Raw genomic sequence first — 27968 nt, 5'->3', positions numbered from 1 at the left:
AAACAAAACGTTCATTTTTCAAACGCACTGGTGTGGTTCTTTCATTCGGAGGGCTCGCCCTTTCTCCGGGAGTCTGAATGGAAGGCGCTGAAGGAGCGTTTGGGCTGTCCGAGGCCAAGGATGGGAGTCCGTTGTCCGGAGCCACAGCATCTGATGACACAGACACTGTCGTTGGAGTTAGCTATGGAATGGATGCAGGCGATATGGGTATCTATATTAACGTTGATTTACGAATGCAATGTTCCAAATAACAGGCTTGCTCGATATACTCTATAACCATGTTAATGACACATTTCAGGTTTATCCGTTCTCTGCGCTAGCTAGCTCGTGACTGTCAAGTATGGACGGAACTGTAGCTGGCATGCTAACCTGGCTAGCTAAAAAAATGCTAGTTTGTGTGCTAACAATGACTCTCTAATTTAGATCATGTACTTTTGAGTTAGGTTAGTATCGTGCTGAAAATTGTGTAATTTATGAGGCTGGAACGTGAAGCAAAATGACATACAGTCGGCTAGGCTAACTAGCCTGCAACTGCTGCTGCCTATCTTCTGTACTGTGTGTTCTTCTTCAGTCCACAGTAGCTGTCTAATGAATGTATCCATCTGTAACTGCTACACCCAGTGCACCGCTGTCGGGCTAAATATCAGCAGCTTCTGCTACTGTATGGCGTTAAAAGCTAGCCACCCTGTGACCCTTCTAGCTATTTCAAAGACCACACCAACACAACAGAATGATGGCTATTTACCTTAGTTGTAAGATTACTGAGGTCGATTATGAAATGGATGAATGGATGTCAGTGATGTTATGCTATATCTAGGCAGCACACCCAGGGTGTGGCAGACATATTTGAAGTTTATTTCCATTTTGTTTTCTTTATTTTCTTGATTTAATGATTGAGGTGTTGTTAGGTAGGATTGACAAGTGGCCCTGTCTAAATATGATGTGGTATTTTTCCGCGGTCGTCTTTTTCCTAATCATCAGCTCCTACTTGAATTCGTACACGCTCTTATGATAAGAGTCCACTCATAGTCAGTCGAAAATATATTTATGTTTCCTTCATATCAAAATGTATTTCTGATTTCTGATCAAATATGTTTGGTTTGGGAAGTGGATAGGTTGGTTGGTGTTGCGCCAACTGCCAGTCATGCCGTATTAGCCAGTCCGTAGTTTTTGAAGGCTGGGACGGTTTATAGTGTCCATCATGGGAATAGCACTCTCTTTGACAGGAGAGGCCAGGCTGGATGACAGAGAACCCATGAATCAGTAGCACAAGCTAGACCGACACTCTCTCTTTCTCTCCCTCTCTTTCTCTATCTCTGTCTTTTTCCACCCAAGCCGAGCCCTCAAGCATGTCAGCACCCACCATGCAAATTTAAGAAGTATGTGCTTGCTCGTTCTACCTTGACATTAACATGCATTATAAATATTACCTTGCTCTATAGAGCGGAGAAAGAGTTGATATTTTGCTATATGCTGGCAAAATGACTGTTGATCATTTGTACGTAATGCAGTACAGAATAGATGACGTTAATATCAGCTTGGCTTTCAAGGAGGAGAGTAGCCTGTGAGGAAGGTAAAGAGAGAAATGACAACTGTCTGTAGGCTCGCTGTGGAGTTCTCTCTGTCTGACTGTCGTACCTGTTTAGACCTGTCAGCCTGGGTTTCTCATGCTATCTCTCTCTGACATCTATCAGCAGGAATTTCGCTCGGGATGACATCTATCAGCAGGAATCTCCCTCTCGGAATGTCCCGGTTCTGTTCAAACAGCTCAATCAACACTGTCGTTTTGGGTTAGGGTTATTTTGTGCCGTTTACACTTTACTTATCACGATTCTTAATGTTTAATGCGTGTTCGAGGACTGTCCCTCACTGTACACTGTTGTCTCTTAGATATAAGAAAATGTGCATAGTTTCAAGTTGAGACAAACTGTGTACACAGCTTGGCATGTTTTTTCCGTTGCTCACCCCGTAACTGAACCCCGCACCCCACATTCACTCCCTCATCCTATTGGTCCCCAGTCTACCAACATAGGGCTCCCTATTGGTTAAAGCTACAAATAACTATTATGAGTTACATTGAACAACACCTCAATTGAATGCACAGGCCACGTGTGGCTGGCTGCTTTTGTTGTCAAATGTTGAACGAAAGAGAGAGAAGTACTACGTCTCTGTTTAAACACGAAAGCATACAAGTAATTGTTGTTTGTAAATTAATTGTAGAATGAAGTGTCTGTTGGTGGGTGGGGCAAGGGGTGAAGTTATATTGCATTCTGTAAAGGTTTCTCTCCGTATTCATCGAACCTTTACTTGACACGGGACGTGCAGTGTACTCCTCCGCCTCCGCTCTCACGGGTGTCTATATTTAGCAGCTTGCGAAGCCCACTCATACTGAGCCATCACCTGCAAAGCCTGTTTCGTTGCGGTGGCTGCTTCCTCCCCTGGTGCTGCGCGAGTTCCAGCTGTAATAAGCCAGGGTCAGACATCCCAAGTTACATCCCCCCCCCCGCCGAAACGCTCTCATGACGCGCGATATGTACTTATCTCTAACATAAATGACCATTTCGCTCAAAGGACAAAATCCCCGATTTCCGGGAGATTGTACAGCATTTGCGGGCGTCAGGGAGCCGCTATTGAAATGCAGGAGACTCCCGGACCTTCCGGGAGACTTGGGATGTCTGCAGGGTGGAGCGGCTTGGTAGGCTAGGCTAGCAGCTTGGTAGGCTAGCAGCTTGGTAGGCTAGCAGCTTGGTAGGCTAGGCGAGCAGCTTGGTAGGCTAGGCGAGCAGCTTGGTAGGCTAGGCGAGCAGCTTGGTAGGCTAGGCGAGCAGCTTGGTAGGCTAAGCGAGCAGCTTGGTAGGCTAGCAGCTTGGAAGGCTAGCAGCTTGGAAGGCTAGCAGCTTGGTAGGCTAGGCGAGCAGCTTCAAGCCCTAGAGACCATCTGATTTAGGCAAAAACTACCACAGGTCTATCCTGGGGGACAACAGTAGGTCTATGGTTAGTAAAGTCATGACTGTAAACAGTCGAAAATCTGGCTAGATTTAGCTAGCTAGCCACAGTTACTAGGCTACCATTTCTCATTGATGCAGGCACCCAGGCCCTAGTGGAATAAGTGTCTGTTATACATCCAACTTCTGTGCTTGTATGTAGATAACAGTTCAATGCAAATGCCAGCAGTTGCGTCAGACCTTATTGTTTAGTGATAGGTCATTGGTTGGGAAAACGAATTATTTTCCCATCACCGTTGGACAGAGAATGATGTGGGAGTCACCGTGTCTCATTAAACAGCCGTCTCCGTCTGTCTCATCCGGGAGTCGCACTCATTGACGCTATCATTTCTCCCTTCAATGAATCTCCCGATCAATAAAAGGGCCAATGTCAGCCTCCTGGAATTAATCTAAACTCTCTCTTCTTCTTTGCTGCCATGCCCTACCTGAGTGTCAATATTTTATTCTTCTCTCTCTCTCCCCTCTGCGAGTGATTCCCCAGGCTCAGTCGCTCGTTTCTCAGCATCCCTCTCTCCTTATCTCCCCGTCCCCTCTGTCAGATCTGCTGACACATTCACAATGGCCTGCGTGCTGCATCATCGGACCAGCAGTCTTACCCCTCCACACCTCTCTCTGTCTTATTCAACATGACACCACAGGGCTGGGACACTATCAGGATGGCAGGCAGGTGTTTTGTGTGTGTGTGTGTGTGTTCACCCTCAGTTTTAGAACTTGGACTGGACATTTGTATCCCCTCCCAGTCTCTCCATGTCACTGTGTGTTGTGTGTTGATGACGCAGGGTTTGTCCTGGCGACGCCAGTAGTGCTGTCACAGCCCCTGCCATGCCAGAGCACTGGTGTTCTTATTAAATCAAAGGGACAGTCAGAGGTTTTGGTCCTTCTATCTCCTTTAGTTGTGTGTGTGCGTGTTTGCTATCTCTGCCCTCGGTCTTGTTCTAATCCTATGTTCTTATCGTCCGCTAGGGTCACTAGGACTTTTGCAATACAAAGCCGGCTCGATCCAGACCAGCCTCTGTGTTGGGCTCAAGTTCAGACTAACTGAAGACGTCCGAGTCACTTTGTCCCGTTGTGTGTTCGGGCCCTGGGTGGTGGTTGGAGGTGGTTGAAGGTGTCTGGCCTAGCAGACAGAGCAGATAGCTAGCTGTGATTTGTAATTAGCAGGTGCTGCATGCACCGCTGTGAGCGAAATTAGCACCTCACTTCCTGACAAGAAGTCAGAGACACACACAGACACCGCGCCAATCAGAAACACCGCCAGATTACAGAGGTTCAGACGGAATATTCCAGCGGTTTGATCTGTTCATCTGTCCCCCCTAACACCATTATCTTCAAAGAGGAATTGGACTTAAAAAGAAGTTCTGTAAAAAAAAACCTCAGCAGAGATAGACACGCACATTAAAGTCTTTTTGACGATTTTTCTCAAATTGAAACGTGGCAAGGGGACAACCCACCACTGAAAGCTTCGTTCAGACGTGAGATGAATCACAGAACTGCTTCGTTCAGACGTGAGATGAATCAGTACGCCTGAGCAGGAGCATGGAATGACTCCCACCTCACCTCTATTTCCCGGGTGCAGAGATGGAGAACGATCTTTACCCAACCCCTCGGTTGGCGTCTCTAAAGCGAGGCCCTAGAGGCAGCGCTGTTCACCTGCTCCAGTGAGCTACGTGAGGAGACCGATGGGAAAGTTTAAACCAATCAATTATTTGTCACGCTCCGTGCAACAGCTTCCACGCTCTGTTTCCCTGCCTGCCTGAGCGCAGGCAGGCGTTGCTAGCTAAGTAGAGAGAAATGCTGGAGGGTTTATGCATCTTTGATGGTGTTGAGCTGGGAGCAAATTCATTCAACAAACAGCCTGGCTGGCCTGCTTCATCTCCCTGATGTCACTATCGGGTGGTGAAACTGGCCCTGAATGACACACACTTTAGGATTATTGATATGAGGCTGTTGTGGCCTGTCATTCCCTTAAAATGACCTCCTCTCTGTCTCTCTCCTTCTTCAACTCCCGCTTTATTGCTTTCTCTCTGTCCTTTCTCTCTCTCTCTACCCTCTCTCTTCCCCCCCTCTCTATCTGCACATTTTTCTCTCTTTGTCACCTCTCTTTGTCCCTCTCCCTCCCCCCCTGTCTCTCTCACCCCTGTCCCCCCCCACCCCCCCCCCCCTCTCTCCACTCCAGTCTTGAAGGATCAGTGAAGGACGACCGCCCTATCTTAATCTGAAGCCCCTGCGATGAAAACACTGAGTTTGGCTGTGTGTGTAATCCTTTGCCCATCCTCTCCTCTTGTCTACACTGGGCCTGTAGGGCTGTGCCGTTTTTAGCTCTGCCTGGGGTATGGGGGACAAGAGGATGCTCTCACACACACACACACACACACACACACAAACACCCACAATTATTCTGTTTATGAGGACTCAGAGGTGTATAAAAAACATGTTGGAACCATTGTTACACACCTACATCCTGGCTCGTTATCCAAGCTTGCAAACAAATTAGATTTGATGCCCTAGAAAAACGCATGCTGTGGTTACATTTCCAAAACGGTGTGGTTTCCCTGCTGTGTGAGAATGTTGTCAGTGTCTCTGTGTTGTGACAGAGTCAAATATTGGGCCAGCTCAGTTATGACACATCGTCCTTGGCTGTCCCTCGCTTCTTTACTGTGGGCCAGGGATTCATCACAATGTCACAACGGCATTACTGAAACCGAAGGCGATGAGCCTGCGTTGTGCGTGTGTGGATTTGTGTCTGTTGTCTGAGTTCTAGTGAATCTGTTTCAACCTTCACGCCTGTTCCAGTTAGCTTACCTTCCATTTGCAAGGTTGTTATGCTGTGTTGATAGCGTATGCGAAGCAATACTTTTGCGCGGCGAGATGACATGCTCGTCTTTCGCTTAAGTAGAACATTTTCAACTCAAGCGAAATCAATCAATGTTGAGATATCACTGACGTTTTAGGAGACTTAGAGGGCACGAGTATAGTAGCTGTCTGTGGACACCCTCTGCTACTACTGCATATTCGTTTACAGTAACTCTAGTCATTTCGGACATGGTTGACAAAGGAAAAAAAAAAAAGGTTGGCTCCCAGCAATTTGCGCGAATGAACACGAAGCGAAATCTCGCTTCATTCGCGCGAATAACACACCAAACGAAATCTCGCTTCATTCGCGCGAATAACACACCAAACGCCACACCATCTCACAAATGTCGCACTCAGTGTGCAAGGGCCTTTAGAGTATCTTTTGAGGAGTGTTAGGTCCAAACCTGGTTCTGTGAGCCAGTTTACAGTGAAAGCATCGTTAATCCTAAAGCAGGCCCAGTGTTGCAACAACATAGCCTGAGCTAGCAGTGACATTCCTCATTATGAACACATCATTTGAACAAACCTCCACCTCTGCTGACTGGAGTCCATTGCCTTGGCCTTAATCCCAGGCAGGCTAGATTGGGATTATGCTATCTAGAGTACTACTACTCACCTTGTGACTGGGCACATGTGTCTGTTGTGCTGGCTGTCTGGGTTGCTGTCTGTCTGGCGGTCTGGTGGGCTAGTCGACCGGCTGGCATTCTGTGTTCTCTAGTCTAGACGATCACATTTAATATTTAACAGACACTCGGACAGCGTGATCTAATCTACCTGAGGAAAAACAGATTTCCTGGAGATGAACGTCATGACTCATTCAGGGCACCTGTGTGTGTGTGTTCAGGTCAGTTAATGCTTGGAGACACAGCAACACAGACACACACATGATCAGCTGAACTGGTCCCACGCTGTTTGGGTCTACAGTTCACAAAATCGAAACTAGCAATCTGGTCTCTGCGTTCTCAGTGATATTACCCTACTCTGTGATGCACAGTGCAGTAGAAGACTGTGTTATGTGCACGCCGGGGAAAGGCTACATAAAGTCACTGCACTGCTTAAATGCACAACTTCTTACAGTACACACTCTCACGCACACACACACTACCACACACACACACACACACACCGGCACACACACACACGTCTCAGGGGGATGGTACTGCCAGACTTCATGAAGTCTGCTATGGACCAAAATGGAGTTAGATCTAACTCAACAACTTGGGGATCATGATAAGCTTTCCTCCAGGCAAACACACACACAGGAATTGACTGGTATGCACTGTTGTTGACAACACACACACACACAGCTATGCGCCTGTTCTTCCCCGCGTGTCCTCATGTTAACCAGACGAGACCAGGCAAGACGAGAAGCCAGTAGGAAGAGCTTGTTATTTACAGCCAGAATGAAGCCGTGGTGGTTAATGTGTTGCAATATACATCCTCTCTTGCCTACATGTCAGATTTTGTGTTTGTGTGCAAAGCTTTCTGCCACGTCCCTGTTATTGAGAGGAACGCGTTAAACTGCCTTTTAACAGCTAAGCCACAGTGAACTTGATGGCTCCTTAATTATAATTGCAGTCAGTCTGTGGTCCCGGGAAAGCAGAGGAGAGGAACTGGCAGTTGGTGGCAGAGCAGGGCAGAGCTGGATAAACAGAGCTAATTTGGCTGCCAGTGCTGGGAAGGCAGAGACCGCCCAGGTGCATTTTGGGTAAGCACGATCCAGGTGCATTATGGGTAGCCATGTCCCCCCTCGGACTACCTGCTGGCCCTTCCTGTGTCTCCTGTACCTGGTACCCAAGAGCCTGTTACTCCAGTCACACCTGCCCTTGGTATGGTTCCTGAAGTGTTCCGTCTCAAGTACGTCTTTACTGCTGGTCCATCTATTTCTGCCTAATTGGAAGCAGGCCAGGGGGCAAGTAGTTCTAATTGGGCAAAATAAAACTGAAAATTGTAATTTAAATAATGTGAAATGTAATTACCTCTGACAGTAAAAGCTCATGTTAGCATTAGTATGTCCACCAAATGCCCTTTCATTCCACATTCAATAAACTGCGGTTAAGGCTTAGCAATTTTTAGTCTGCGACGGTAACCCAGTCCATCCAATCTTTTCTGCATGAGAGCTGCTGTTGTTGAATCCGGCGCCTGTTCTCTCTCATGTTCTCTCCTGTCAGAGGGTCATGTCAGGATGCCCCACTGTGTGAAACATGATAAACAGGAGGCTAGCCTGCATTGTTGTTAACCTGTTAATTAATAGCGTCACACATATGTGATCGTTCGAAAGCGGGCCCCACACAGTACCGTCACACGTGTGTGATTCTGAACATTCCAACCGACTACTTTCCGATAGACAAACACTGTATGACAAACTCTATAGTATGGCTTCAAAATTTACAATTAGGAGGCTAACAAGTAACATTGCTACGAGTATTATGCTAGGTTGCTAGGTAACGGAAGCTAACGAAAGCTAGCTAGCTTCCGTTTTGAAAAAAAAAATCACTCTGGTGGAAGCGTCGGTAATATTTAGAACTCCTCAATAGGTTTTAATGGAAGTATAAAACCTGATTGATATTGTGTCCATGACTGTGTGGATGGCTGGTGGCTCAGTTTCTCCACTACCAGCCCCATGGTGTACCGTGAAATTGGCCATTTTTGTTATTTTAGTCCATGAGTAATTTGATTTTCAAACCGGAGGGACTGTTGTTGTTATTTTGTTGTTTTTGTTTTGGTCTGATGTGTAAACCACCTATCGTTGCTTATGTGACGATCTATTCACTGCCAAGTGAAAGAGAGAGAGGAAAAAAGGAGAGATCGAAAAAGAGAGGAAGAGAGAGAGTGGGAGAGAAGGAGAGAGTGACAGAGTGATAGAGAGAGGGAGAGAGAGAGAGAGAGGGAGAGAGAGAGAGAGAGTGACAGAGAGAGAGAGAGAGTGACAGAGAGAGAGAGACAGAAAGAGTGAGAGATAAAGAGAGAGGAAGAGAGCGTGGCAGGCAGCATGTGTCTGTTGATTCCGTGCGCACGTGCAGAACTGCAGAAAAAAGCTAGTTGACCTCAATCGTGATGCCATGGAAACGAGGGAATGAGAAGAGCGAGGCTGTGTGTGTATGTGTGTATGTGTGTATGTGTGTTTGAGTTTGTACTGTATGATGTTTGTATGGAAGATGGAGGACCTGAAGAAGAGAACAGTCACTCAGCAGCACTACAGTAGAGTACAGTACAGTAGAGTAGAGTACAACCACATCACTTTAGTAGAGTACAGTAGAGTACAACCACATCACTTTAGTAGAGTACAGTAGAGTTCAGTAGAGTACAACCACATCACTTTAGTAGAGTACAACCACATCACTTTAGTAGAGTTCAGTAGAGTTCAGTAGAGTACAACCACATCACTTTAGTAGAGTACAGTAGAGTTCAGTAGAGTACAACCACATCACTTTAGTAGAGTACAGTAGAGTACAACCACATCACTTTAGTAGAGTACAGTAGAGTACAACCACATCACTTTAGTAGAGTTCAGTAGAGTACAACCACATCACTTTAGTAGACTTCAGTAGAGTGCAACCACATCACTTTAGTAGAGTTCAGTAGAGTACAACCACATCACTTTAGTAGAGTTCAGTAGAGTACAACCACATCACTTTAGTAGAGTACAGTAGAGTACAACCACATCACTTTAGTAGAGTTCAGTAGAGTACAACCACATCACTTTAGTAGCACTACAGTAGAGTACAGTAGAATCCAACCACAGCGTTCGCGTAGAGCAGGCTGTCTGGGGAAGAGTCGGACAGCTGTTCCTGACAAGGGAACACAATACTGGGACTATCATACCATCAGGTCATTGTTCAGCCAGATCCATTCAGATACTGCCAACACACCCGCCGGTACAGGAGAGGGACAGATGGACAGAGAGAGTGGGGTAAGATGGATGATGTCTCTGTTTACGGAGGTATCCTGTGCTAAGAATCTCAGTCTGAAGCAATAAAACTACAAATACTAGGTATCCCAGGCTGGCCTCTACAGGTGGCTAGTATTTATGATGATGAGTTTAATGTGGTCCTGTGCAGTGTACTGTATCCAAACCGCTTCTTTGGATAAAAGCATCTGGGTAATAGCCATTAGCCACTTTTATTACAGGCTTGTTGATTTAGTCCACCCCGGTGTAATGTTATTGGCTGTGATAAAATACCCCAGCCAATCAGGAGCAGCAGGGGTGAGATTGACAGGTTCCATCTGCCTTGGGTTTCAATACGTTTTTGAATGCAACTGTGACGCAAGTCTGGATCCGTGCTCTCAAAGAAAACCTTGTAATGCCCACGCTTGAGAGGAGAGAGAGCCTATTGGAGCGTGCAGCTCAGTCACACACAGGCACGACGGTTCAGACCTTTCATACTGCCGGGGCTAATGAACAAAGCTAAAGAAAAGTAGAAACACTGCACACACAGACTCACGCACACACACACACAGACTCACGCACACACACACAGGGCTGTGTAAGGGAAACGTCTGCAGTCAGACACATGGGAGCACCAGCTCGTGAGCAAAGCAGGAAGCAGTACCAGCTGGTGTCTTCATCTGCACTGTCAACATGCTCTTTGAGACAGCCAGTAGGAAGCTGGCTGGCTGGCTGGCGCTTTAGTGTTATCTAGCCTGCAGTGCCGGGGATTGCGTTGACACGTTTGGACTCTCTCTTCTCCCCCCAGTGAGTTTTTGTGTGACGGGAAAGGGAGGGAGGGAGGGAGGATGGAGAGAGGGGAAGGGATGAGAAGGAAGGAGGGAGAGATCAAGGTGAAAGCTGGAGGCGGGGTGGCAAACAGCTTTTCTCCGGTTCGGTCACATGGTGCCACGAGAGGGTGAGGATGTGAGGCAGATAGAGAGGCTGGAGGCAGAGAGAGAGAGGCTGGAGGCAGAGAGAGAGAGGCTGGAGGCAGAGAGAGAGAGGCTGGAGGCAGAAAGAGAGAGAGGCTGGAGGCAGAGAGAGAGAAGCTGGAGGCAGAGACAGAGAGGCAAGAGGCAGAAAGAGAGAAAGGCTGGAGGCAGAAAGAGAGAAAGGCTGGAGGCAGAAAGAGAGAGAGGCTGGAGGCAGAGAGAGAGAAGCTGGAGGCAGAGACAGAGAGGCAAGAGGCAGAAAGAGAGAAAGGCTGGAGGCAGAGAGAGAGAGGCTGGAGGCAGAGAGCAAGGCTGGAGGCCGAGAGAGGGAGGCTGGAGAGAGAGGCAGACAGACTACCCAGGCTGACTAAAGCTTGCTGTAACGCTACAGTCTGAAGGAGAAACGCTACAAACCTCCCACATCTTTATGTCATCATATCCAGGCTTGTCAAGGAGTAGAGAGACAGAGCATTTCATTTCATTAGTCACTACATATGTACACCTAGTCTTGACATGCCTTTGTAACTTGAGTCATTTTGTATCGATCGAGCCATAGTAGGAGATGTCTCTGTTTACTCCAGACAGATCAAATCAGGCTCCTGGAGTGGATCAATAACCCCATTCTGTTGTGCTATCTAAGCCTCTCTCTCTCTCCATCTTTCTATTTCATTGTGTCTCTCTTTCCCACTATCTCTCTCTGTCTCTTTCCTTCCCTCCCTCCCTCTCTCTCTCCCTCCCCCCCCCTCTCTCTCTGCGTCCCTCAATCTGTCTCTCCTTCTTTCTTACGCTCTCACACTCCACCTCCACCCCCTCATCTCCCCATCTTCATCACTACACAGAGTGGAGTAAGTGGCCACAATTATGATTCTATTTCAGGCAGGGCTGAGCCCAGCAGCGCTGAGCCCAGCAGGGCTGAATGAGGGCCCCGCTGATTGCTTCCTGCGCTGGGTGCGTCTGTTCGCCAGACTGGAGGTCACATGACCCGGTGATGAGATGGAGAGGAGGAGGAGGATGACGCCGTGTGTCGTAACACGGCTCTCCCTCCGTCCTCGTGAACATGGGGGTGGGGTGAACACATAACTGGATGGGGTGTTGCTGTGCTGGAGTAGAGAGGCCAGCGCCACATGTAGGGAGGGAGATGAGAGTTTGCCCAGAGTGCTGAGTCTGCTGGCCAGCTGCCTTGAACCCTCTGGTCCTGCTGTTGCATAACGCCGTGCTGATGTGCTGTTCTCGACGGATTCTGCTCTGCTGCTGGCGAAACAAGGTTCCGGAGATCACAGGACTGACTCTCTCTCTCTTTCTCTCTTTTTTAGATTCTGCTGCTAGAAAGGCCTTCATCACAGAGGTAAATCCCTCCTTTTCCTCCTACCCCAAACCACGCTTGTTCATGTTGCTAACGGTGAACAGGCTCTCTCTCTAGCGGTTTAAACGAGCACCTGTCTGATGAGCCCCACATCTGACAGGGAATGAGAGGCCCAATCAAAGCAGGAGGCATGAAACGAGCACTTCCCTTTGAACTGGTTTTACATGGCCGGCTGACAACAACAAACAAACAAACAAACAACGACAGTGTCGGCTAGCCCTCGCCACAGCTGGCTATCAGCTGCTGCCTGGCTTTACCAACCTCCCTTTCTCTTGTTCCTCTCTCTCCTCTCTCCTCCCTCGGCCCTACAGATGCCCTCATCCTCCGGCCTGCCCGGCCAGGGTAAGAAGATCGGCCACAGAGGAGTGGATGCGTCGGGGGAGACCACCTACAAGAAGGTGAGTATCCCACCTCCAAGCCTAGACCAGCCCTGGCTGGAGCTCTGCTCTGCTCCTTCACACTGACCACACTAGGGAGAGAAGAGTGGTCTTGGTTTTATGTGATACTGAAGTGATACTGAAGTGATACTGAAGTGATACTGAAGATTAGGTTTGTTTGACCTATGCACCTTGTAAAGCTCTCTCTTGGAAGTCGCTTTGGATAAAAGCATCTGCTAAATGAATAAATGTAGATGTTTGTAGAAGTCAAATGTCACTTCCTAAATCCCCACCCCCCCTCCCCCTCTCCAGACCACCTCCTCTGCCCTGAAAGGAGCCATCCAGCTGGGCATCGGCTACACGGTGGGGAACCTGAGCTCCAAGCCTGAGAGGGACGTGCTCATGCAGGACTTCTACGTGGTGGAGAGCATCTTCTTCCCCAGGTGGGTCATCACAACACACCTGTGACATCATCACAGCACACCTGTGACATCATCACAGCACACCTGTGACATCATCACAACACACCTGTGACATCATCACAGCACACCTGTGAGATCATCACAACACACCTGTGACATCATCACAGCACACCTGTGACATCGTCACAGCACACCTGTGACATCATCACAACACACCTGTGACATCATCACAACACTCCTGTGACATCATCACAACACACTTGTGACATCATCGGATGGACAATCTGAAGGGTTTCATAACAGATGAATAATCGTAGCTATCTAAGAACAACAGTTTATGTCGATGTCCTCAAAGGTCAAAGCGACTAAGTGTGCAGTAGGTTTTTGGGGGGATTTAACCTGCAGTGTGTGGCTTTAACAGTATTGACCTTCCTTCCTGTGTGTGTGTGTATGTACGCCCTGCAGTGAAGGCAGCAACCTGACCCCAGCACACCACTTCCCTGACTTCCGTTTCAAGACGTACGCCCCCGTCGCCTTCCGCTACTTCAGAGAGCTGTTTGGGATCCGACCAGACGACTACCTTGTAAGAGGAGGGACTTCATAACTACCTCCCAAGTCATGTGACTTATGTACACTGTGCTACCCTGAGAGAGAACAACTTGTTTTCAACCTCTAGAAACTTTTTCCAAAACTTTTTTTAAACCATTTGAAAAAAGTTGGTCGCGAGGCCTGGTAAGAGTAGAGGCAGGAGGCAGGAGGCAGGAGGCAGGAGGCAGGAAGCAGGAGGCAGGAAGCAGGAGGCAGAAGGCAGGAGGGAGGAGGGAGGAGGGAGGAGGGAGGATGGATGGGGGAGTTACAGGGAGGGGGGGAGGTTAGAGGGAACCTGTCACACCCTATCAGCCTGCCAGCATTGGGGGGAGGCTGCATGACTCACAGCTCCACACACACACACACACACACACTCTCAAACTATGGTTCCATGTGTATAAATGTTAGTTTTTTTTCACCCCCCAATGACATAATAATGCTGTCACTGTGTGTGTGTGACCATGCATGACTGACTCTGGGACAACACGTGTGTGATGTACACAGTGGGACCCTGCCTGGCCTCTGTCACATTCTGTCTGTACTTGGCTGTGTGTGTGTGTGTCTTTCCCTCCAGATGATTCTGTCCCTTCTCATCCACAACTCAGCATAACGACACACAAGTAGACAACTCATTACTGATTCATGATGTCCGTTAGCCGGGATTACTAACTGCCAGAGTCAGGCTTCTGCTCCTTGATTGATTGGTCTGGTCTGGGAGAGGTCCTGTTGTCTCCAGGTCTTCAGCCCAGAGTAGTAGAGGGCTGCCCTGCTCTCCAGGGTTGACCTGGCCCCCCTGTCTGGATTACGAGGCCAGACAGTGTTTGGGTCCAGACCCAGCCTGCACATAGGAGCCATGAGCTCTACCTCTGATTAGCTGCCATAGCAACCCCTGAAGCAGCAGACTGATGCATATTACAGGCCTTATTTGAAGCTCTGGAGTGTACAAGGTGTGTGTGTGTGTGTGTCTGTTAATGTAGAGGCTGTAGTGTGTGTGTGTAGCTTGCCCTGAGTGTGTGTGTGTGTGTGTGTGTGGCTTTCCCAGGGTGTGTGTGGAGTGTTCCTTCCTCAGTGATTCATCATGGGGATCCTGAGGCTAATGGTTCTCTCTCTCCATTTTGTTTCCCCGCTTTACTTTTCTATGTATATCTTTCTTTCCCTCTCTCTCTCTCACTCCCTCCATCTCTCTGTCTCTCACTTTATTTCTATCTATTTCTTTCTCCCTCCACTCCCCCTGTTCCTCCCTCCCCTCCTCCTCCCCTCCTCCTCCCCCTCCTCTCCCCGCTCTGTGTGATGGGGCGATACATCATCCTGTCGTCCGCTCTGTGTGTGTGTGTGTGTGTCTGTGTGTGTGTCTGTGTGTGTGTGTCTGTGTGTCTGTGTGTGTGTGTGTGTGTGTCTATGTGTGTGTGTGTGTCAACAGGCTGCTGTTTCTATTCTGGTGCGGCCCTATCCAGCCTCCATGTTCATAATGCATCTCTTCCACGCTGCTCCGGAGTGGTGTTAGGCCAGTGCCGAGATTGATTGATTGAGAGGGGAGAGAGAGGGAGAGAGAGAGGGGGAGAGAAAGAGAGAGAGAGAAGAGGGAGAACTTAGCACACCTCAGGGAACAGCCAGCAAGGTTGAGGGATTAGTGGTTATGCTATTTGTAAACTGGCATACCGCTTTGAAAACAATTAACCTGTGTGTGTGTGTGTGTGTTTTCTCTAGTATTCCCTGTGTAATGAGGCCCTGATTGAGCTGTCTAACCCCGGGGCCAGCGGCTCGGTGTTCTACCTGACGAAGGACGATGAGTTCATCATCAAGACCGTCATGCACAAGGAGGCGGAGTTTCTTCAGAAGCTGTTGCCTGGATACTACATGGTGAGCTTTTGTCACTCAGACACACCTTCCTTAGCAACGCTTCATTCATTCACACTTGTCCTATTGAGGCTGGGCTAGCCTGTTGTTCCAGACTGGGATAGGATGTCCTACCCTGCTGTCCTAGGCCGGCCTGGCCTGATGGGTGTTGCAGGTGTGTGTCCGTGTAGCAGCAGGTTGTGGAGCTATGAGACCCAGCAGGAATGTGTTTACCTCCTGTACTCAGGGGAAAAGCCCCGCAGCATGGGAGCAAGGAGCAGGAAGTCACACGCGTTCACTCTGACCTTTCCTCCATTGTGGCTCCACGGCGCAGCAGTTTCCTGACACGAATGGCTTTGTCTGTGTGGGCTAATGAAGCTGGAGGGATTCAGGCTCACGGCCGACCCCGGCTGAGCGGCCCGGGGCTCCAGCAGGCGCACCACACAGACAGACACGCAAACAAACATGTATATCAGCTCAAGGCAGCCAGACGCAATGGCTGGATTCGACACAGAGGCAGGCAGGAAGTCAGTGAAGCTGCATATCAAACCCAGTGATGTAACACCCCCCCCTGTCACCTCTGGCCCTCTGGCTGCAGTTTCCACAGCCTGCCCTTTTCACAGTTTTCCATACCTCTGTCCACACACACACACCCTCTCTCCGGTTTTCCATCGCTCACACCGCTCTCCGTCACGCTCTCTTTACCCACGGCTTTTATTATACCCTGTTCTCTCTCTGTCTTATTTCCCCCTCTCCCTCTCTCTCTCTCTCTCTCTCTCTCTCTCTCTCACTCTCACTCTCACTCTCACTCTCACTCTCACTCTCACTCTCTCTCTCTCACACTCACTCACTCACTCTCACACACACACGTGTCACTGCTGTTGATGTGTTGCTGCTGTGTCTCTCTGGACTCTGGGGGTCATGTGTCACTGGGAGCTGTGGGGGGGGAACAGTCTCTCTCCATCCCTCTCTCTCTCCACCCCTCTTCCTCCACCACTCTCTCTCCACCTCTCTCTTTCTCCATCCCTAGTCTGTCTTCTGAAGGTCATTACTCCTGGCCTCGGGCCCAAGGCCCCTGGCTCCAACATCTCACATCTCTGTGATTGGCTCTGAAATCTGCCTGGCTTTTTCTGATTGGATTAGGAGCCGGGTCCTCTCTCATTACACCAATGGGTTTCAGGTAGCCACGGTCTGTTGGGGACTGTGTGTGTGTGTTGTCTTAACTGCTGTGCCTGTGTGGACTGCTTAAATATTTAGGAGAGAACAGATTGTTGATAAGCAGCTTATTTGACTAGATTCAATTAGACTTTAGGGCAACTTGTGAGTGTAGATATCTCCCCTCTGCCTCTCTTTCTAATGTCTCTCTCTCTCACACTCCCTGCCTCTCTCTCCCCCTCTCTCTCTCACACTCCCTGCCTCTCTCTCCCCTCTCTCTCTCACACTCCCTGCCGCTCTCCCTCTCTCTCTCTCCCTCTCTCTCCCCCTCTCCCTCGCTTTCTCTCACTCACTCCGTGCCTCCCTCTCTCTCTCCCCCTCTCCCTCTCTCTCTCTCCCCCCCAGAACTTGAACCAGAACCCTCGCACTCTGCTGCCCAAGTTCTTCGGCCTGTACTGTGTCCAGTCCGGAGGGAAGAACATCCGGATGGTGGTGATGAACAACGTGCTCCCCAGGGTGGTGCGCATGCACCTCAAGTACGACCTGAAGGGCTCCACCTACAAGCGCCGCGCCTCCAAGAAGGAGCGCGAGAAGGCCCGGCCCACCTTCAAGGACCTGGACTTTATGCAGGACATGCCTGAGGGGCTGCTCCTGGACCAGGACACCCACAGCGCGCTGGTGAAGACCCTGCAGAGAGACTGTCTGGTGAGGAGGGGGGGAGGGAGGGGAGGGGAGGGGAGGGGAGGGGAGGGGAGGGGAGGGGAGGGGAGGGGAGGGGAGGGGAGGGGAGGGGAGGGGAGGGGAGGGGAGGGGAGGGGAGGGGAGGGGAGGGGAGGGGAGGGGAGGGGAGGGGAGGGGAGGGGAGGGGAGGGGAGGGAGAGAGGGGGCCGGAGGGAGAGAGGGAGGGAGGGATTAATGAGTCCATGGGACACAGACATCTTGAAAGTGGATGGAGATTTAGAAATCGTAAGTCCAGAAATGAAAGACGCTCAAAGGTCAGCATTTCTTCCCGTGCGTGCGTGCGTGTCCGTGTGTGTCCAGGTGCTGGAGAGCTTCAAGATCATGGACTACAGCCTGCTCCTGGGGGTGCACAACCTGGACCAGGCGGAGCGGGAGCAGCAGCTGGAGGGCTCTCAGGGCAGCAGTGACGAGAAGAGGCCCGTGGCCCAGAAGGCCCTCTACTCCACCGCCATGGAGTCCATCCAGGGGGGCGCAGCCTGCGGAGAGTCCATCGACACTGACGACACGTGAGGACAGCCCCGTGTGTGTGTGTGTGTGATTGGATGGGATAGTATTATTTGAATCTTCTCTCAACTATATATACACAAACTGAATTGTATTGCTGTGGATGCTTGGATGAAATCCTGGAAATTGAAACCTGTGGAATTTACGCTTACATGTATCCTGTGTGTGTGTGGCCCCTGCAGGATGGGAGGTATCCCAGCAGTCAATGTGAAAGGCGAGCGCCTGCTCCTGTACATCGGTCTGATCGACATCCTGCAGTCATATCGGTAATCACTCCACATCCTCGGGGTTACAAATACACTGGCCTGCCGACGAGCCCTCTCTGGGTTGGAACCGTGCTGCATCTGGCTGAACGCACACTGCAGGAACCTGCGTTTGTTGCCGTGGGCTGTATGCATGTGTGTTTGTTTAGCCGGTGTTTGGTGAAGCGAGTGGGAGCTAAACAGAGCCAGACAGCAGACTCAGTGCACAGTCCTGGACTGGGGGGGGGGAGGGGGGTTTATGCTTTTGTTTATGTTTGTCTCTAACTGAATCTTTGTCCTTTTTTAGCATAGTGATTTTTCACTCTTGCTTCTGTTTTTGGCCCACAGCCTTATAAAGAAACTGGAGCACACATGGAAAGCGTTGGTTCACGACGGGGTGAGTTCATCAGATGACCCCCTCAGTAGCCTTCACCTCCTTCACCTCCTTCACCTGCTTCTGTCAGACTGGCTGTCTGGGAGGAGGAACTGCCACTCCCCAATCAAATGCATTTATTCATGGAGCCGCAGAGACAACCTGGCTCTGTGTGTCTGTGTGTGTGTGTGTGTGTGTGTGTGTGTGCGTGCATGGGGCTGACTCACTCAGTCTCTCCACAGTGAATCTGTCTAGTGCATATGTGCTCAGGGACCCAGTGAAAGCTTTTCTTCACCACTGACAGAAGCTCCCTCCCTCCCCTCCTACATCCTATACGTCTACGTCAGGCTGCTCCTAATATAGACCTAGCGCTCGCTCTCATTTCTCACCCCTTCCCCCTCTAATGACTCGTCACCGCACGCCGCCGTGCGTACGCAGCGCCGAGCGAGCTGCCTCACGCCCTCTCCCACGTGTCGGCGGTAAAGGGAGTCAGGTGGCTGAGCGGTGAGGGAAGCGGGCTAGTAATCTGAAGGTCGCCAGTTAGATTCCCGGCCGAGCCAAATGGCGCTGTGTCCTTGGGCAAGGCACTTCACCCTACTTGCCTCGGGGGAATGTCCCTGTACTTACTGTAAGTCGCTCTGGATAAGAGCGTCTGCTAAATGACTACATGTTAAATGACTATATGTCAATGTCGGCGTTGAGGCAGAGGAACGCGGCGCCCGTCAGTCTTATCAGTCTCAACCCAACACCGAGTGTCACCTGTCAGTCCACACCTGTGATCTTAGTCCAGGGATGCATGCTTAATGTGCGCGTCGGGCTGTGACCTGGTTTATCCTGTGTGTCTGTCTCTGTTGACTAAGGCTTAATAAAGTAGGCCATACTGGAGAGACTGTCTGTATGAATGAGGCCTTTGTTGACCTGGGGACACAAGCTGTATCCAAAAAAAACTAGAAATGGAAACATTGCGAAAATGTGTGGCAAGATTGTCTCTTTTTTCCCCCCCCATTTCTCTGCACTTCCAAAGTGGGTTCTTGACTCTGTATTCTCCTCTCTCCTCCCTCCCCTCCTCTCTCCTCCCTCCCCTCCTCTCTCCTTCCTCCCTCCCTCCTCTCCTCTCTGCTCCTTCCCCTACTCTCCTCTCTCCCCTCCTCTCTCCTCCCTCCCCTCCTCTCTCCTCCCTTCCCTCCTCCGTCCTCTCTCCCTCCCTCCCTCCCCTCCTCTCTCCTCCCTCCTCTCTGCTCCCTTCCCTCCTCTCCCAGGACACGGTCTCAGTCCATCGGCCGGGCTTCTACGCTGACAGGTTCTTCAAGTTCATGAACAGCACCGTCTTCAAGAAGAGCTCCTGTAAGTCTGCAGGATGTGACATCATCATAACCCACCCTTGTAGATGCGCTGACGGTGACGGAGCTTGTGTATGCTGCATGTGTGTTTTGTACAATATGTAGCATGTGTTTCTAAGATATTTGTGTATAGAAAACACTGCATACTTCACACTAGAATGATGGATTTTCAGTCTCGTTAATAAACGTGTGTGTTGTGTGTGTGTGTGTGTGTGTGTGTGATCTCAGCGCTGAAGTCGTCTCCGTCTAAGAAGGGGCGCGTGGCGCTGGCCGTGCCCAAGTACTGCGGGCCGGGCGCGGCCTGGTCCGCCAGCCAGCTGGCCTCCGAGAGAGACGAGAACATCTACGACCTGAGAGGAACCCGCAGCTTCCCCACCCTGGAGGACGAAGGTGGGCACCGCACACACACACACACACACACAGTGCATACCCTGGGACACCCACATAATACAAGTACACAGTCTACAGACTCCCAAAACACACACGTTGTACATCCCTTCAAACACAAAGTAACCCCCCCCCCCTCCCTTCTCTCTCTCTCTCTCTCTCTCTCTCTCTCTCTCTCTCTCTCTCTCTCTCTCTCTCTCTCTCTCTCTCTCTCTCTCTCTCTCTCTCCTGTTCTTTCTCTTTCTCCTGTTCTCTCTCTCTCCTGTTCTCTCTCTCTCTGTGTCGGTCTCCCAGGGAGACAGGACCTCCCCTGCACCCCTCCCTCGTTTGAGGAAGCCACCACAGCCTCCATCGCCACCACGCTCTCCTCCACCACCTCTCTGTCCATCCCAGAGCGGTCGCCCTCGGACACCGCAGAGCACCCTCGCTACAGGTACGGGACAGCTCAGCTGACTGTGTGTGTGTGTGTGTGTGTGTGTGTGTGTGTGTGTGTGTGGGGGGGGGGGGATATGCACCTGTACTATCACTAATAGTGTTAAATAAGCTTCAGGTTCCCCCCTAGCCTGTTGTAGCTGCTTTATTTATGGCTCAGAGATGGGGGGTGAATGGATGCATTTAGACCAACGTATGAAAAAGTCATAAAGCTTTCTTTCTCTCTCTCCCTCCCTCCCTGTCTCCCTCCTTCCTGGCACACAGGAGGCACACCCAGTCTGTCAGCCACGATGGCAGGTGAGTGAGAGAGGGAGCACTGTAGCACACGGCTGCTCAACAGGAAGCAAGCCAGGCCAGGCCAGGCCAGGCCGCATTCAACAGAGGTGCTATGACGTCACAGGCCTAGTCGTTCTGGGTGGGGGCCTGGCCGTGAAGGGTCTGCCTGTCGCTCAGTCTCTGCTAAGGACGGACACTGCCGGCTCTATTGCTGAGTTGTGTGTGTGTGTGTGTGTGTGTGTAGGACCCAGGAGGAGCAGCAGACCATCACGGTGGAGGTGGAGGTGAAGAGACACGACAGCGAGCCCACCATCACCGTGCCGCAGCCCTCGTCAGAGAACAGGTGATCTCCCCTCACCATGCTGCACACCTCAGCTGCTACTGCCCAGGCAGAACACTGGACGACTGCCAGGGACGCTCTAGGACAACACGGAAAAGCTAGCCATGCTAGTACGCTTGGTCCTACCTGACTCCACAACGCATACACGCCAAGACCATGTGACCACCAGTGCACAAGGAAGAGAAACAAACGCATAACAATCATTGGTCCAGATAGGATCTATCATGGGGTTGTCAGGTTTTTAGATCTGCCCCCGATTCTCTTGAGTTATCTAACTTCAATCATCGATATGAGGTTTCCCCTGGCTCAACACTCTCTAAAAATACCCCTGCTAAGTTATTCTACCTGCTGGATTAGCACACCTCTCTGTCTAGCCGAGTAGAAAGGCTCCCATCGAGTTAGGGTGACAGGCTTAGCTTCTGGGTCCACCAGGTCTGGGATACCTATCTAATTAGGTTAAGAGTATCTGTGTGTGTGTCTGTGTGTGTGTCTGTGTGTGTGTCTGTGTGTGTGTCACAGCTACGGCGTGTGTCTGGGGGACTGGCCCACACAAGTGGGTCACGTGGGCGTGGTCACGGGGGCATGGGCGCGATCACGGGGGCGTGGTCTCTGGTGGTGTGCCCCTCCCCCCTGGAGCCTGCTCTCCCCAAAAGCTCAGCCCTATCCTCGGAGGCGAGCAGAAAGACCCCTCTGTAGGGAAAGGGTTTCTCTGTAGACTAGGGATAGAGGCCTCAGACAATACCTGGGGCTGGTGCAGAGAGCCTGAGGCTGGGGTTGGGGCTGAGGCTGACCTTGTGCCCTGGGGTGTGGGGGGGAACTGAAAGGAAGGCTGGGGGCTGGGGTGGGGGGGGCGGGGGCGAGCTAGCGACAGGGTAAGCTGTGGAAGTAGCCATCTGGATGGCCCTCTCCTCTCCTCTAATGACTCCCTGCCTCGCTGGCTGGGGGGGAGAGAGAGAGAGTCAGGGACAACGGGAAGGACTCATGGAAGAAGGGAGAGGTGCCCAAAGAGAGAGAGAGAGAGAAAGGAGATGGTAGAAGTGAGAGCAGGGAGAAAGTTGTGAGAGAGTTGGAGCATTTTGCATGGCAACTAGTGCGCTATGCTCTATTTAATATCCACCCCACCAATGAGAGGCCTCACTCACAGGCTAGCGTTGCTTTCAACAGCAGATGGGGTTTTCTTTCAAGTAAGCTCAAACGCATAAGCTGAGAAAGCAATCTGGATAAGCTTAAGTCTATTTTAATGGTCAATGAGTCGGTACACAACAAAGGATTGGGCTGGCACTCATGATGCTGGTGTGTGTGTCTAGGCGGGTAAATCTTACTTAGTGCTCTGCCAAACATCTTGGTCTCGCTCTCTTTCACACAGATGCGTGCACACACACACACACACACACACAAGCGCTGGTAAATGCTGAGTCTCCACGCTGCTTGTCTGTTTGGTCAGTTTAATTACTGAAGCTTTGAAGTGCCGACATTATTGTGTGTGCCATGTGTGACTCCTCCCTCCTCAGTGTGACTCCTCCCTCCTGTCTCCTCAGTGATATACCCGAGGTGGCGGAACCTGCTGCTGAAACCGCTGCCCCCCCTCCTCACCCTCCTCCTCTCCTCTCCTCACCGCCTCTGCAGCACCCCCGTCTGCCCCCACCTCCTCTCCCCCTGCCCCCACCTCCTCTCCCCCTGCCCCCACCTCCTCTCCCCCTGCCCCCACCTCCTCTCCCCCTGCCCCCACCTCCTCTCCCCCTGCCCCCACCTCCTCTCCCCCTGCCCCCACCTCCTCTCCCCCTGACCCCAGCTCCTCTCTGCCACCCTTCAGCAGTCCTCCCCCACCCTCCGGCTCTCCTCCCCCGCCCTCCAGCTCCTCTCCCCTGCCCTCCGGCTCCTCTCCCCTGGGCGCGGAGGCCGGCGAGGCGGCTGAGACCCCCGGCAGCCCCAGGGTGGGGCCGGACTCTGACAGGGTCAGCCAGGTGTCAGGCTCCGGCTGCACCAGCCAAGCCTCCGTCGACGACGAGGACGACGTGCCAATCACAGACATCTACTTCGTAAGCTGCCCGTGTCCGCAACACACACACACACACGCGCAGAGAGACCCCACAACACACCCCCTTTACAGACGCACAAGGCAGTCGCAGACAAACACACACATCCGAAAACAAAACACAGATTCCATTATTCATCTCTCATTGGTCAGCCCCCCCATCCATACCAGTGTTGGCCCAATCAGAATTGGAGTGTGGTGCTGAGCAGGGCTAGCTCCTCCCACCATCTGTCTGATGCGCTGCTGTCCTGCAGGCGTCCTCAGGAGGACCGCCCCCCCACCTAAACCCCCTGGAGACTCAGACCGGTAGGGAGGGGCGACGGGGTGTGGCAGGGTGCAGCGTGCAGTGTCGACCACAGTGTGTTAGACCTTGCTTGATTTGTGTGTGTGTGTGTGTGTGTGTGTGCAGTGCTCTATTTTGCATGCAGGTCCTTCCGGCTCCTTAACCAGCCAGTTAGATTCACAGTGACTGACAGCTTGTCCTGGTGACCTTATCTGTTCTGCTATGACTGGTCTTTGTTCCAAAACACCGCCGATCAAACATGTCTTCCGGAATGTGCTTCGCTCCAAATAGCCTTAATTCCCCGAGGATGGAATAAGTAAATGAATGAATGAATGAATGAATGACTGGTAGGGTTTCAGGTAGTGTTGGAGTTGGAGGAACCAGACAGTAAGCTGTGTCCAGGCTGAACCAGACACCCCACAGAGAGAGGAAGGGCCAGCCTCACAGGTCGGCCAATCAGCTCTCACTTACCAGACGGCTATCCTGACCCCCCCTCTCCTGTCTGTCTGGCTCTCCTCCCCCGCGTAGCTCCGGTGACACTGACAGAGGAGGAACGCGGGAGGGGGAGAGAGGAGGGGAAAGTTACAGAAGTCCGAATGTCGACGGAAAGCCAAGTGTGTGTCGTTGCTCTTCATTATTCTTGAAGCAAAGTTCAGACGATGAAGACAACATGAATGCCCTGGGCCGCACGGAGGCTGTGTGTCTGCAGAGTGCAGCTGAAGAGCACAGCAGGGAGTGCAGAGCCGGGGAGAGGGAGAGAGCAGTCCTCACTGAGAGCTCAGTCTGGAGAGAGCAGGAGGAGAGAGCGTTCCTGGAGTGATTGTTGAAGTCTGGCCCGGTGCTTGATGGCTGAGAGGTGCTGCCTGCGAGCGCACTGGACACAGACTGAATTATTCATCAGCTTTTATTCGCCTACCCCACAAGCCCTGTTTCCCTCCATTCTCTGTCTCCTTCTGCTCTCCCCTCCGGCTCACCTACCCTATCGTTCTCTCTCTTTCCCTCTCACTCTGTACGGTGTCAGAACCGGTTCGTCGAGCGCTCAGCTTCACACCTCCAAAAACACCATCTATTTATTTCACCTTCATACCTCCTCCGGGTTCCATCTACATCTGTCTGTTTCTCTCACGTCTCTCCCTCCGTTCTCTCCCTCCCCATCTCGCCCTCGTCCCCGGGGTGTGTTCGCTCAGTTTCCAAACGGGAGGATCTGGGTGGTGTCTCCGCCCCGCCGCAGGAAGGAGTCCCGGGCCAGCGCCGCTGTAAGTCAGCCCAGCGGGGAAGCTGGGGGCCGCCCCTTAGCCCGGCTGTCTCGTCACTAGAGCCCTGCTGGACCCCAGGCGTCGGCCTGCACTGCGCGGGTCTGCGCTTGGTTGGCTTGTAGACGTCTTGCTTCCCTGTTTATTAGCTTGTGAGGTGTACGTGCGTAGTTCCCACACGCGACACGGGAAATGTGATTTCTCTGAGATTTGAACCGACGTTTCGATCCCCGCTTCCCGTTTTGGGGCCTTTATAAAGCTGGGGGGGGGGGAGGGATGGAGGGAGGGTTGCAGATGGTCTGATGTGAGAGGAAAGAGGGAGGGGAGGAAGGTGTGAGGGGAGGTTCGTCTTCCCAGGATTCCTTCTGTCTCATGTGACACTCAACCAGCCTCTGTGTGTCAACTCTCGCTGCGTACGAGTGTGTGTGAGTACGCGTGTGTCGGAAAAGGCATGCCAGGAGTGTGTGTGTGACACTGTCTGTGTCAACTCAGTTTGTGTGTGTGTGTGTGTGTGTGTGTGTGTGCGCGCGTGCGTGTGTGAGAGAGAGAGAGCGTGACGTCAGCCCTCCATCCTCTCAGGCGCTGCACGGCGGGCAGCTGCTCTCTCTTAAAGAGACGGCGGCGTCGCTCCAGGCTTCCACGCTAACCGCGGCGCCCTGTCATTACACGGGGTTGAATTAAAGGACGACGCAGTGACTAAACGCAGTCCAAGCCCCCCCCCCCCCCCATCTCCTCCTCCACCACCCACGCAAAGAGCTCTGACCTCCATCGCGGAAGAAAGGCATCTGGCGTTGGCATCCTGGCTTGGCTGATGATGTGCTCCCTCGCTGGGGGTCTTGGCACCCCCCGTGCCTGCCACTCTCTACTGCCTTCCACTTCCTGGCTGCCGCATAGACCCATCCTTCACCTCGTCCTCCTCCTCCTAACCTCTCACACACTAACACTCCGACCACTGGATTCTATAGAAATAAAGAAGAGTAGAACTGGTGCGCTCACAGTACAGCTGTTGTATCGTGGACGTGGTCGACACTTCATGTCCTGTTTCTAGAAATCTAGCCTCCTGCTTTCTACAGCGATAGTATCTCACTGTTTCTTCCCACTTCCTTGTTCTTGCAGAGGAATGATGTCCGTAGCCTGCACACTTGTCTGTCCGGCGTTTCCTCTATTCATCTCTAACTTTCTTTTCTTCCCCTGTCCTATTTTGTCCCCTACACTCTCTCTCTCTTCCTCCCTCTCCCGCCTGGTTCTGATACTCTCTCCCCCTCTCTCTCTCTCTCTCTCCCTCTCTCCCCCTCTCCCGCCTGCTTCTGATGCTCCCTCTGCGTCCGCTGGCCCCCCGTGTCTCTCTGGCGCCCTCTGCTGTGGTGGTTGTGTAATGCAGCCTCCAGAGGACAGGACCTGGGTGTACTCTCCTCTGCACTACTCAGAGGCTAAGGGCCTCCCGGATGGAGAGGAGGAGAGCCAGACAGTAAGTGAGAAGAACCGACCTGCCCCCCGCCGGGGACCCCGTCCCTTCCCAGACCGAAGCTCCCCCTGTCGCGGGACTCAACCTCCCAGAGTAGGAGCGGCGATCGCAGACGCCCCCCCCCTCCCCCTCCCCGTTCCGGTCGACGTCTCTGTCAGTCAGTGCTACTCGGACCACACACTTGAAGTGCGTCCAAACCCAACAGCACTTCCGTTGAACGAGCCGCTGTCCTGTCTTGAGCGTCCTGCAGGCGATAGGCTTAGACCTGAGACCAGGAGGCTAAGCTACGGGCTGTGTGTGGGCTGCCTTGCCCACTGACAGACAGCCTGTATGACCATGTGGTGCCCCCACCCCTGCCTCCGCCACGCCACACACACGTCTACCGCCAGCACGCTCCCCCCACCCCCGCACCCCCACACGAGGCTCCAGCTACACCCCCGTCTGTCTCATGAATCCCCCACACTCCCATGTGCTCAAGGTGTCGCATGACACATAAAATAAATGTTCAGATATATTGAACCCATGAATAACATTCACAATCCTTTACCGCTCAGACAAAGACAAAGGGAGAGAGAGAATAAAGTTGGATGTATGACAAATATGATTATAGTCGTTTCTAGGATCTTGTGTTTGGCGGAGTGGTCATCAGGGTCTGTTTTGGCTCTGAAGGTTTATGATTGTGAATATAATAGTCGGTCTGGATGTGGTGAGATCCTTGGGTTTTGTAGGCTAGCTTCTAGTACACCACCTCATAACAGACCACCCTCACAGCAGACCCAGAAGCTGTATCTTCACACCAATGTACGATGAGATTTATGATTTTGTGTCTCTTCTTTATTCCTTTCCTCACTTTCACAATGTCTTCCTCTCTTTATTCCTACCTCTCATTCTGTCTCTCTCTCCCCCCCCCCACCCCTCTCTCTACCACTCTCTCCTTCACCCCCCTCTCCCTCTCTCTCCCCCTCTCTCCCTCACCCCTCTCCCGCTCTCTCTCCCCAGTAAATAGTGTCGCATCAGAGAGAAGGATAGTTCCCTGGATGGACCCAATCAGAAGGATCCTTCCTTAACCTCATCATGAAGACCAAACCTCAGTCGTGATGATTAAAATCAGCTAAATAGACTGTGAACACTGGAGGTCGGAGTCCTCTACATCCCATGACGGGAGAGCAGATGTGCTTCTCGTATGTTCACCCCAACCAAATAAAAATATAAAACATTATAAGAAGAACCACAGGATGCCAAGTGGTTAAACTCATGTGAGAAGTCATGATTAAATGCCCATCGGAACAAGGGGGTTTATGTTTGGGTTCCCATTATCACATTCCCATTGGTAGATGCAGTAAATGGATCGCAACATGTATTGTATTTTATGTACTTCACTTCGTGTTAATTTATATCACGTGCTTTCTGTTTGTGTGTTGTGTAAAGTAGTTGTTTTTTACATTTTTATTTGGGCACCTTTTTCCCAGGTATTTTTTTTAACTGTGAACATGTTTTTGGTACAGTGTGCTTTACAGATCGCTGTGTTGGATGAAATATCATGTTTCTTCGCTGCGTCGTCATGGCACCCAAGGTGACGGTGAAGGGTGTCATGCTTACAGCAGTATCTAATTTCGTTTTACATCAAGTGTTGATCATGACGTTTATTACGTGCAATGCCATCTTTATTACTTTTAACTGAATATTCATGTACTGTAGGTTCCATAGATCAAAACTAGATTAATTTAAAAGTAACACTAACTGGTAATCAATAGCTTACAGCGCCATTACCATCAGCTTTGGTCCCGTTTCATTTTGAAATTTAAACTTTTCAGTTAAGTTTTCATAATTATTTT

At 51.3% G+C, this 27968-nt stretch overlaps 1 protein-coding gene across 1 annotated transcript; it reads left to right on the top strand.

Moving 5' to 3' along the window:
- The first annotated feature begins 70 nt into the window (after positions 1-70).
- Positions 71-27933, top strand: pip5k1ca (phosphatidylinositol-4-phosphate 5-kinase, type I, gamma a). The gene is made up of 19 exons (XM_084676459.1): positions 71-207; positions 12035-12066; positions 12396-12482; positions 12774-12904; positions 13349-13466; positions 15179-15331; positions 16868-17167; positions 17504-17709; positions 17890-17973; positions 18298-18346; positions 19582-19666; positions 19891-20052; positions 20344-20482; positions 20746-20778; positions 21002-21100; positions 21472-21483; positions 22890-23136; positions 26050-26136; positions 27133-27933. The coding sequence occupies exons 1-19, from the start codon at positions 78-80 to the stop codon at positions 27133-27135; spliced, it is 2157 nt and encodes a 718-aa protein (XP_084532585.1). The 5' UTR covers positions 71-77; the 3' UTR covers positions 27136-27933.
- Positions 27934-27968: the final 35 nt, after the last annotated feature.

Source organism: Hypomesus nipponensis, chromosome 16 (assembly GCF_054491055.1).
Source record: "Hypomesus nipponensis isolate SF chromosome 16, ASM5449105v1, whole genome shotgun sequence".
Lineage (NCBI taxonomy): Eukaryota > Metazoa > Chordata > Actinopteri > Osmeriformes > Osmeridae > Hypomesus > Hypomesus nipponensis.
Note: the sequence above shows the minus strand (reverse complement) of the source record. Positions and strands in the feature narration are given on the sequence as shown.

Excerpts from the sequence above, each read along its gene's own strand:
- pip5k1ca (XM_084676459.1), top strand. The coding sequence starts at position 78 with ATGGAAGGCGCTGAAGGAGCGTTTGGGCTGTCCGAGGCCAAGGATGGG. Across the intron at positions 17,710-17,889 it reads TCCATCGACACTGACGACAC|GATGGGAGGTATCCCAGCAG; the intron begins GTGAGGACAGCC and ends TGGCCCCTGCAG. Across the intron at positions 20,779-21,001 it reads TCTGTCAGCCACGATGGCAG|GACCCAGGAGGAGCAGCAGA; the intron begins GTGAGTGAGAGA and ends GTGTGTGTGTAG.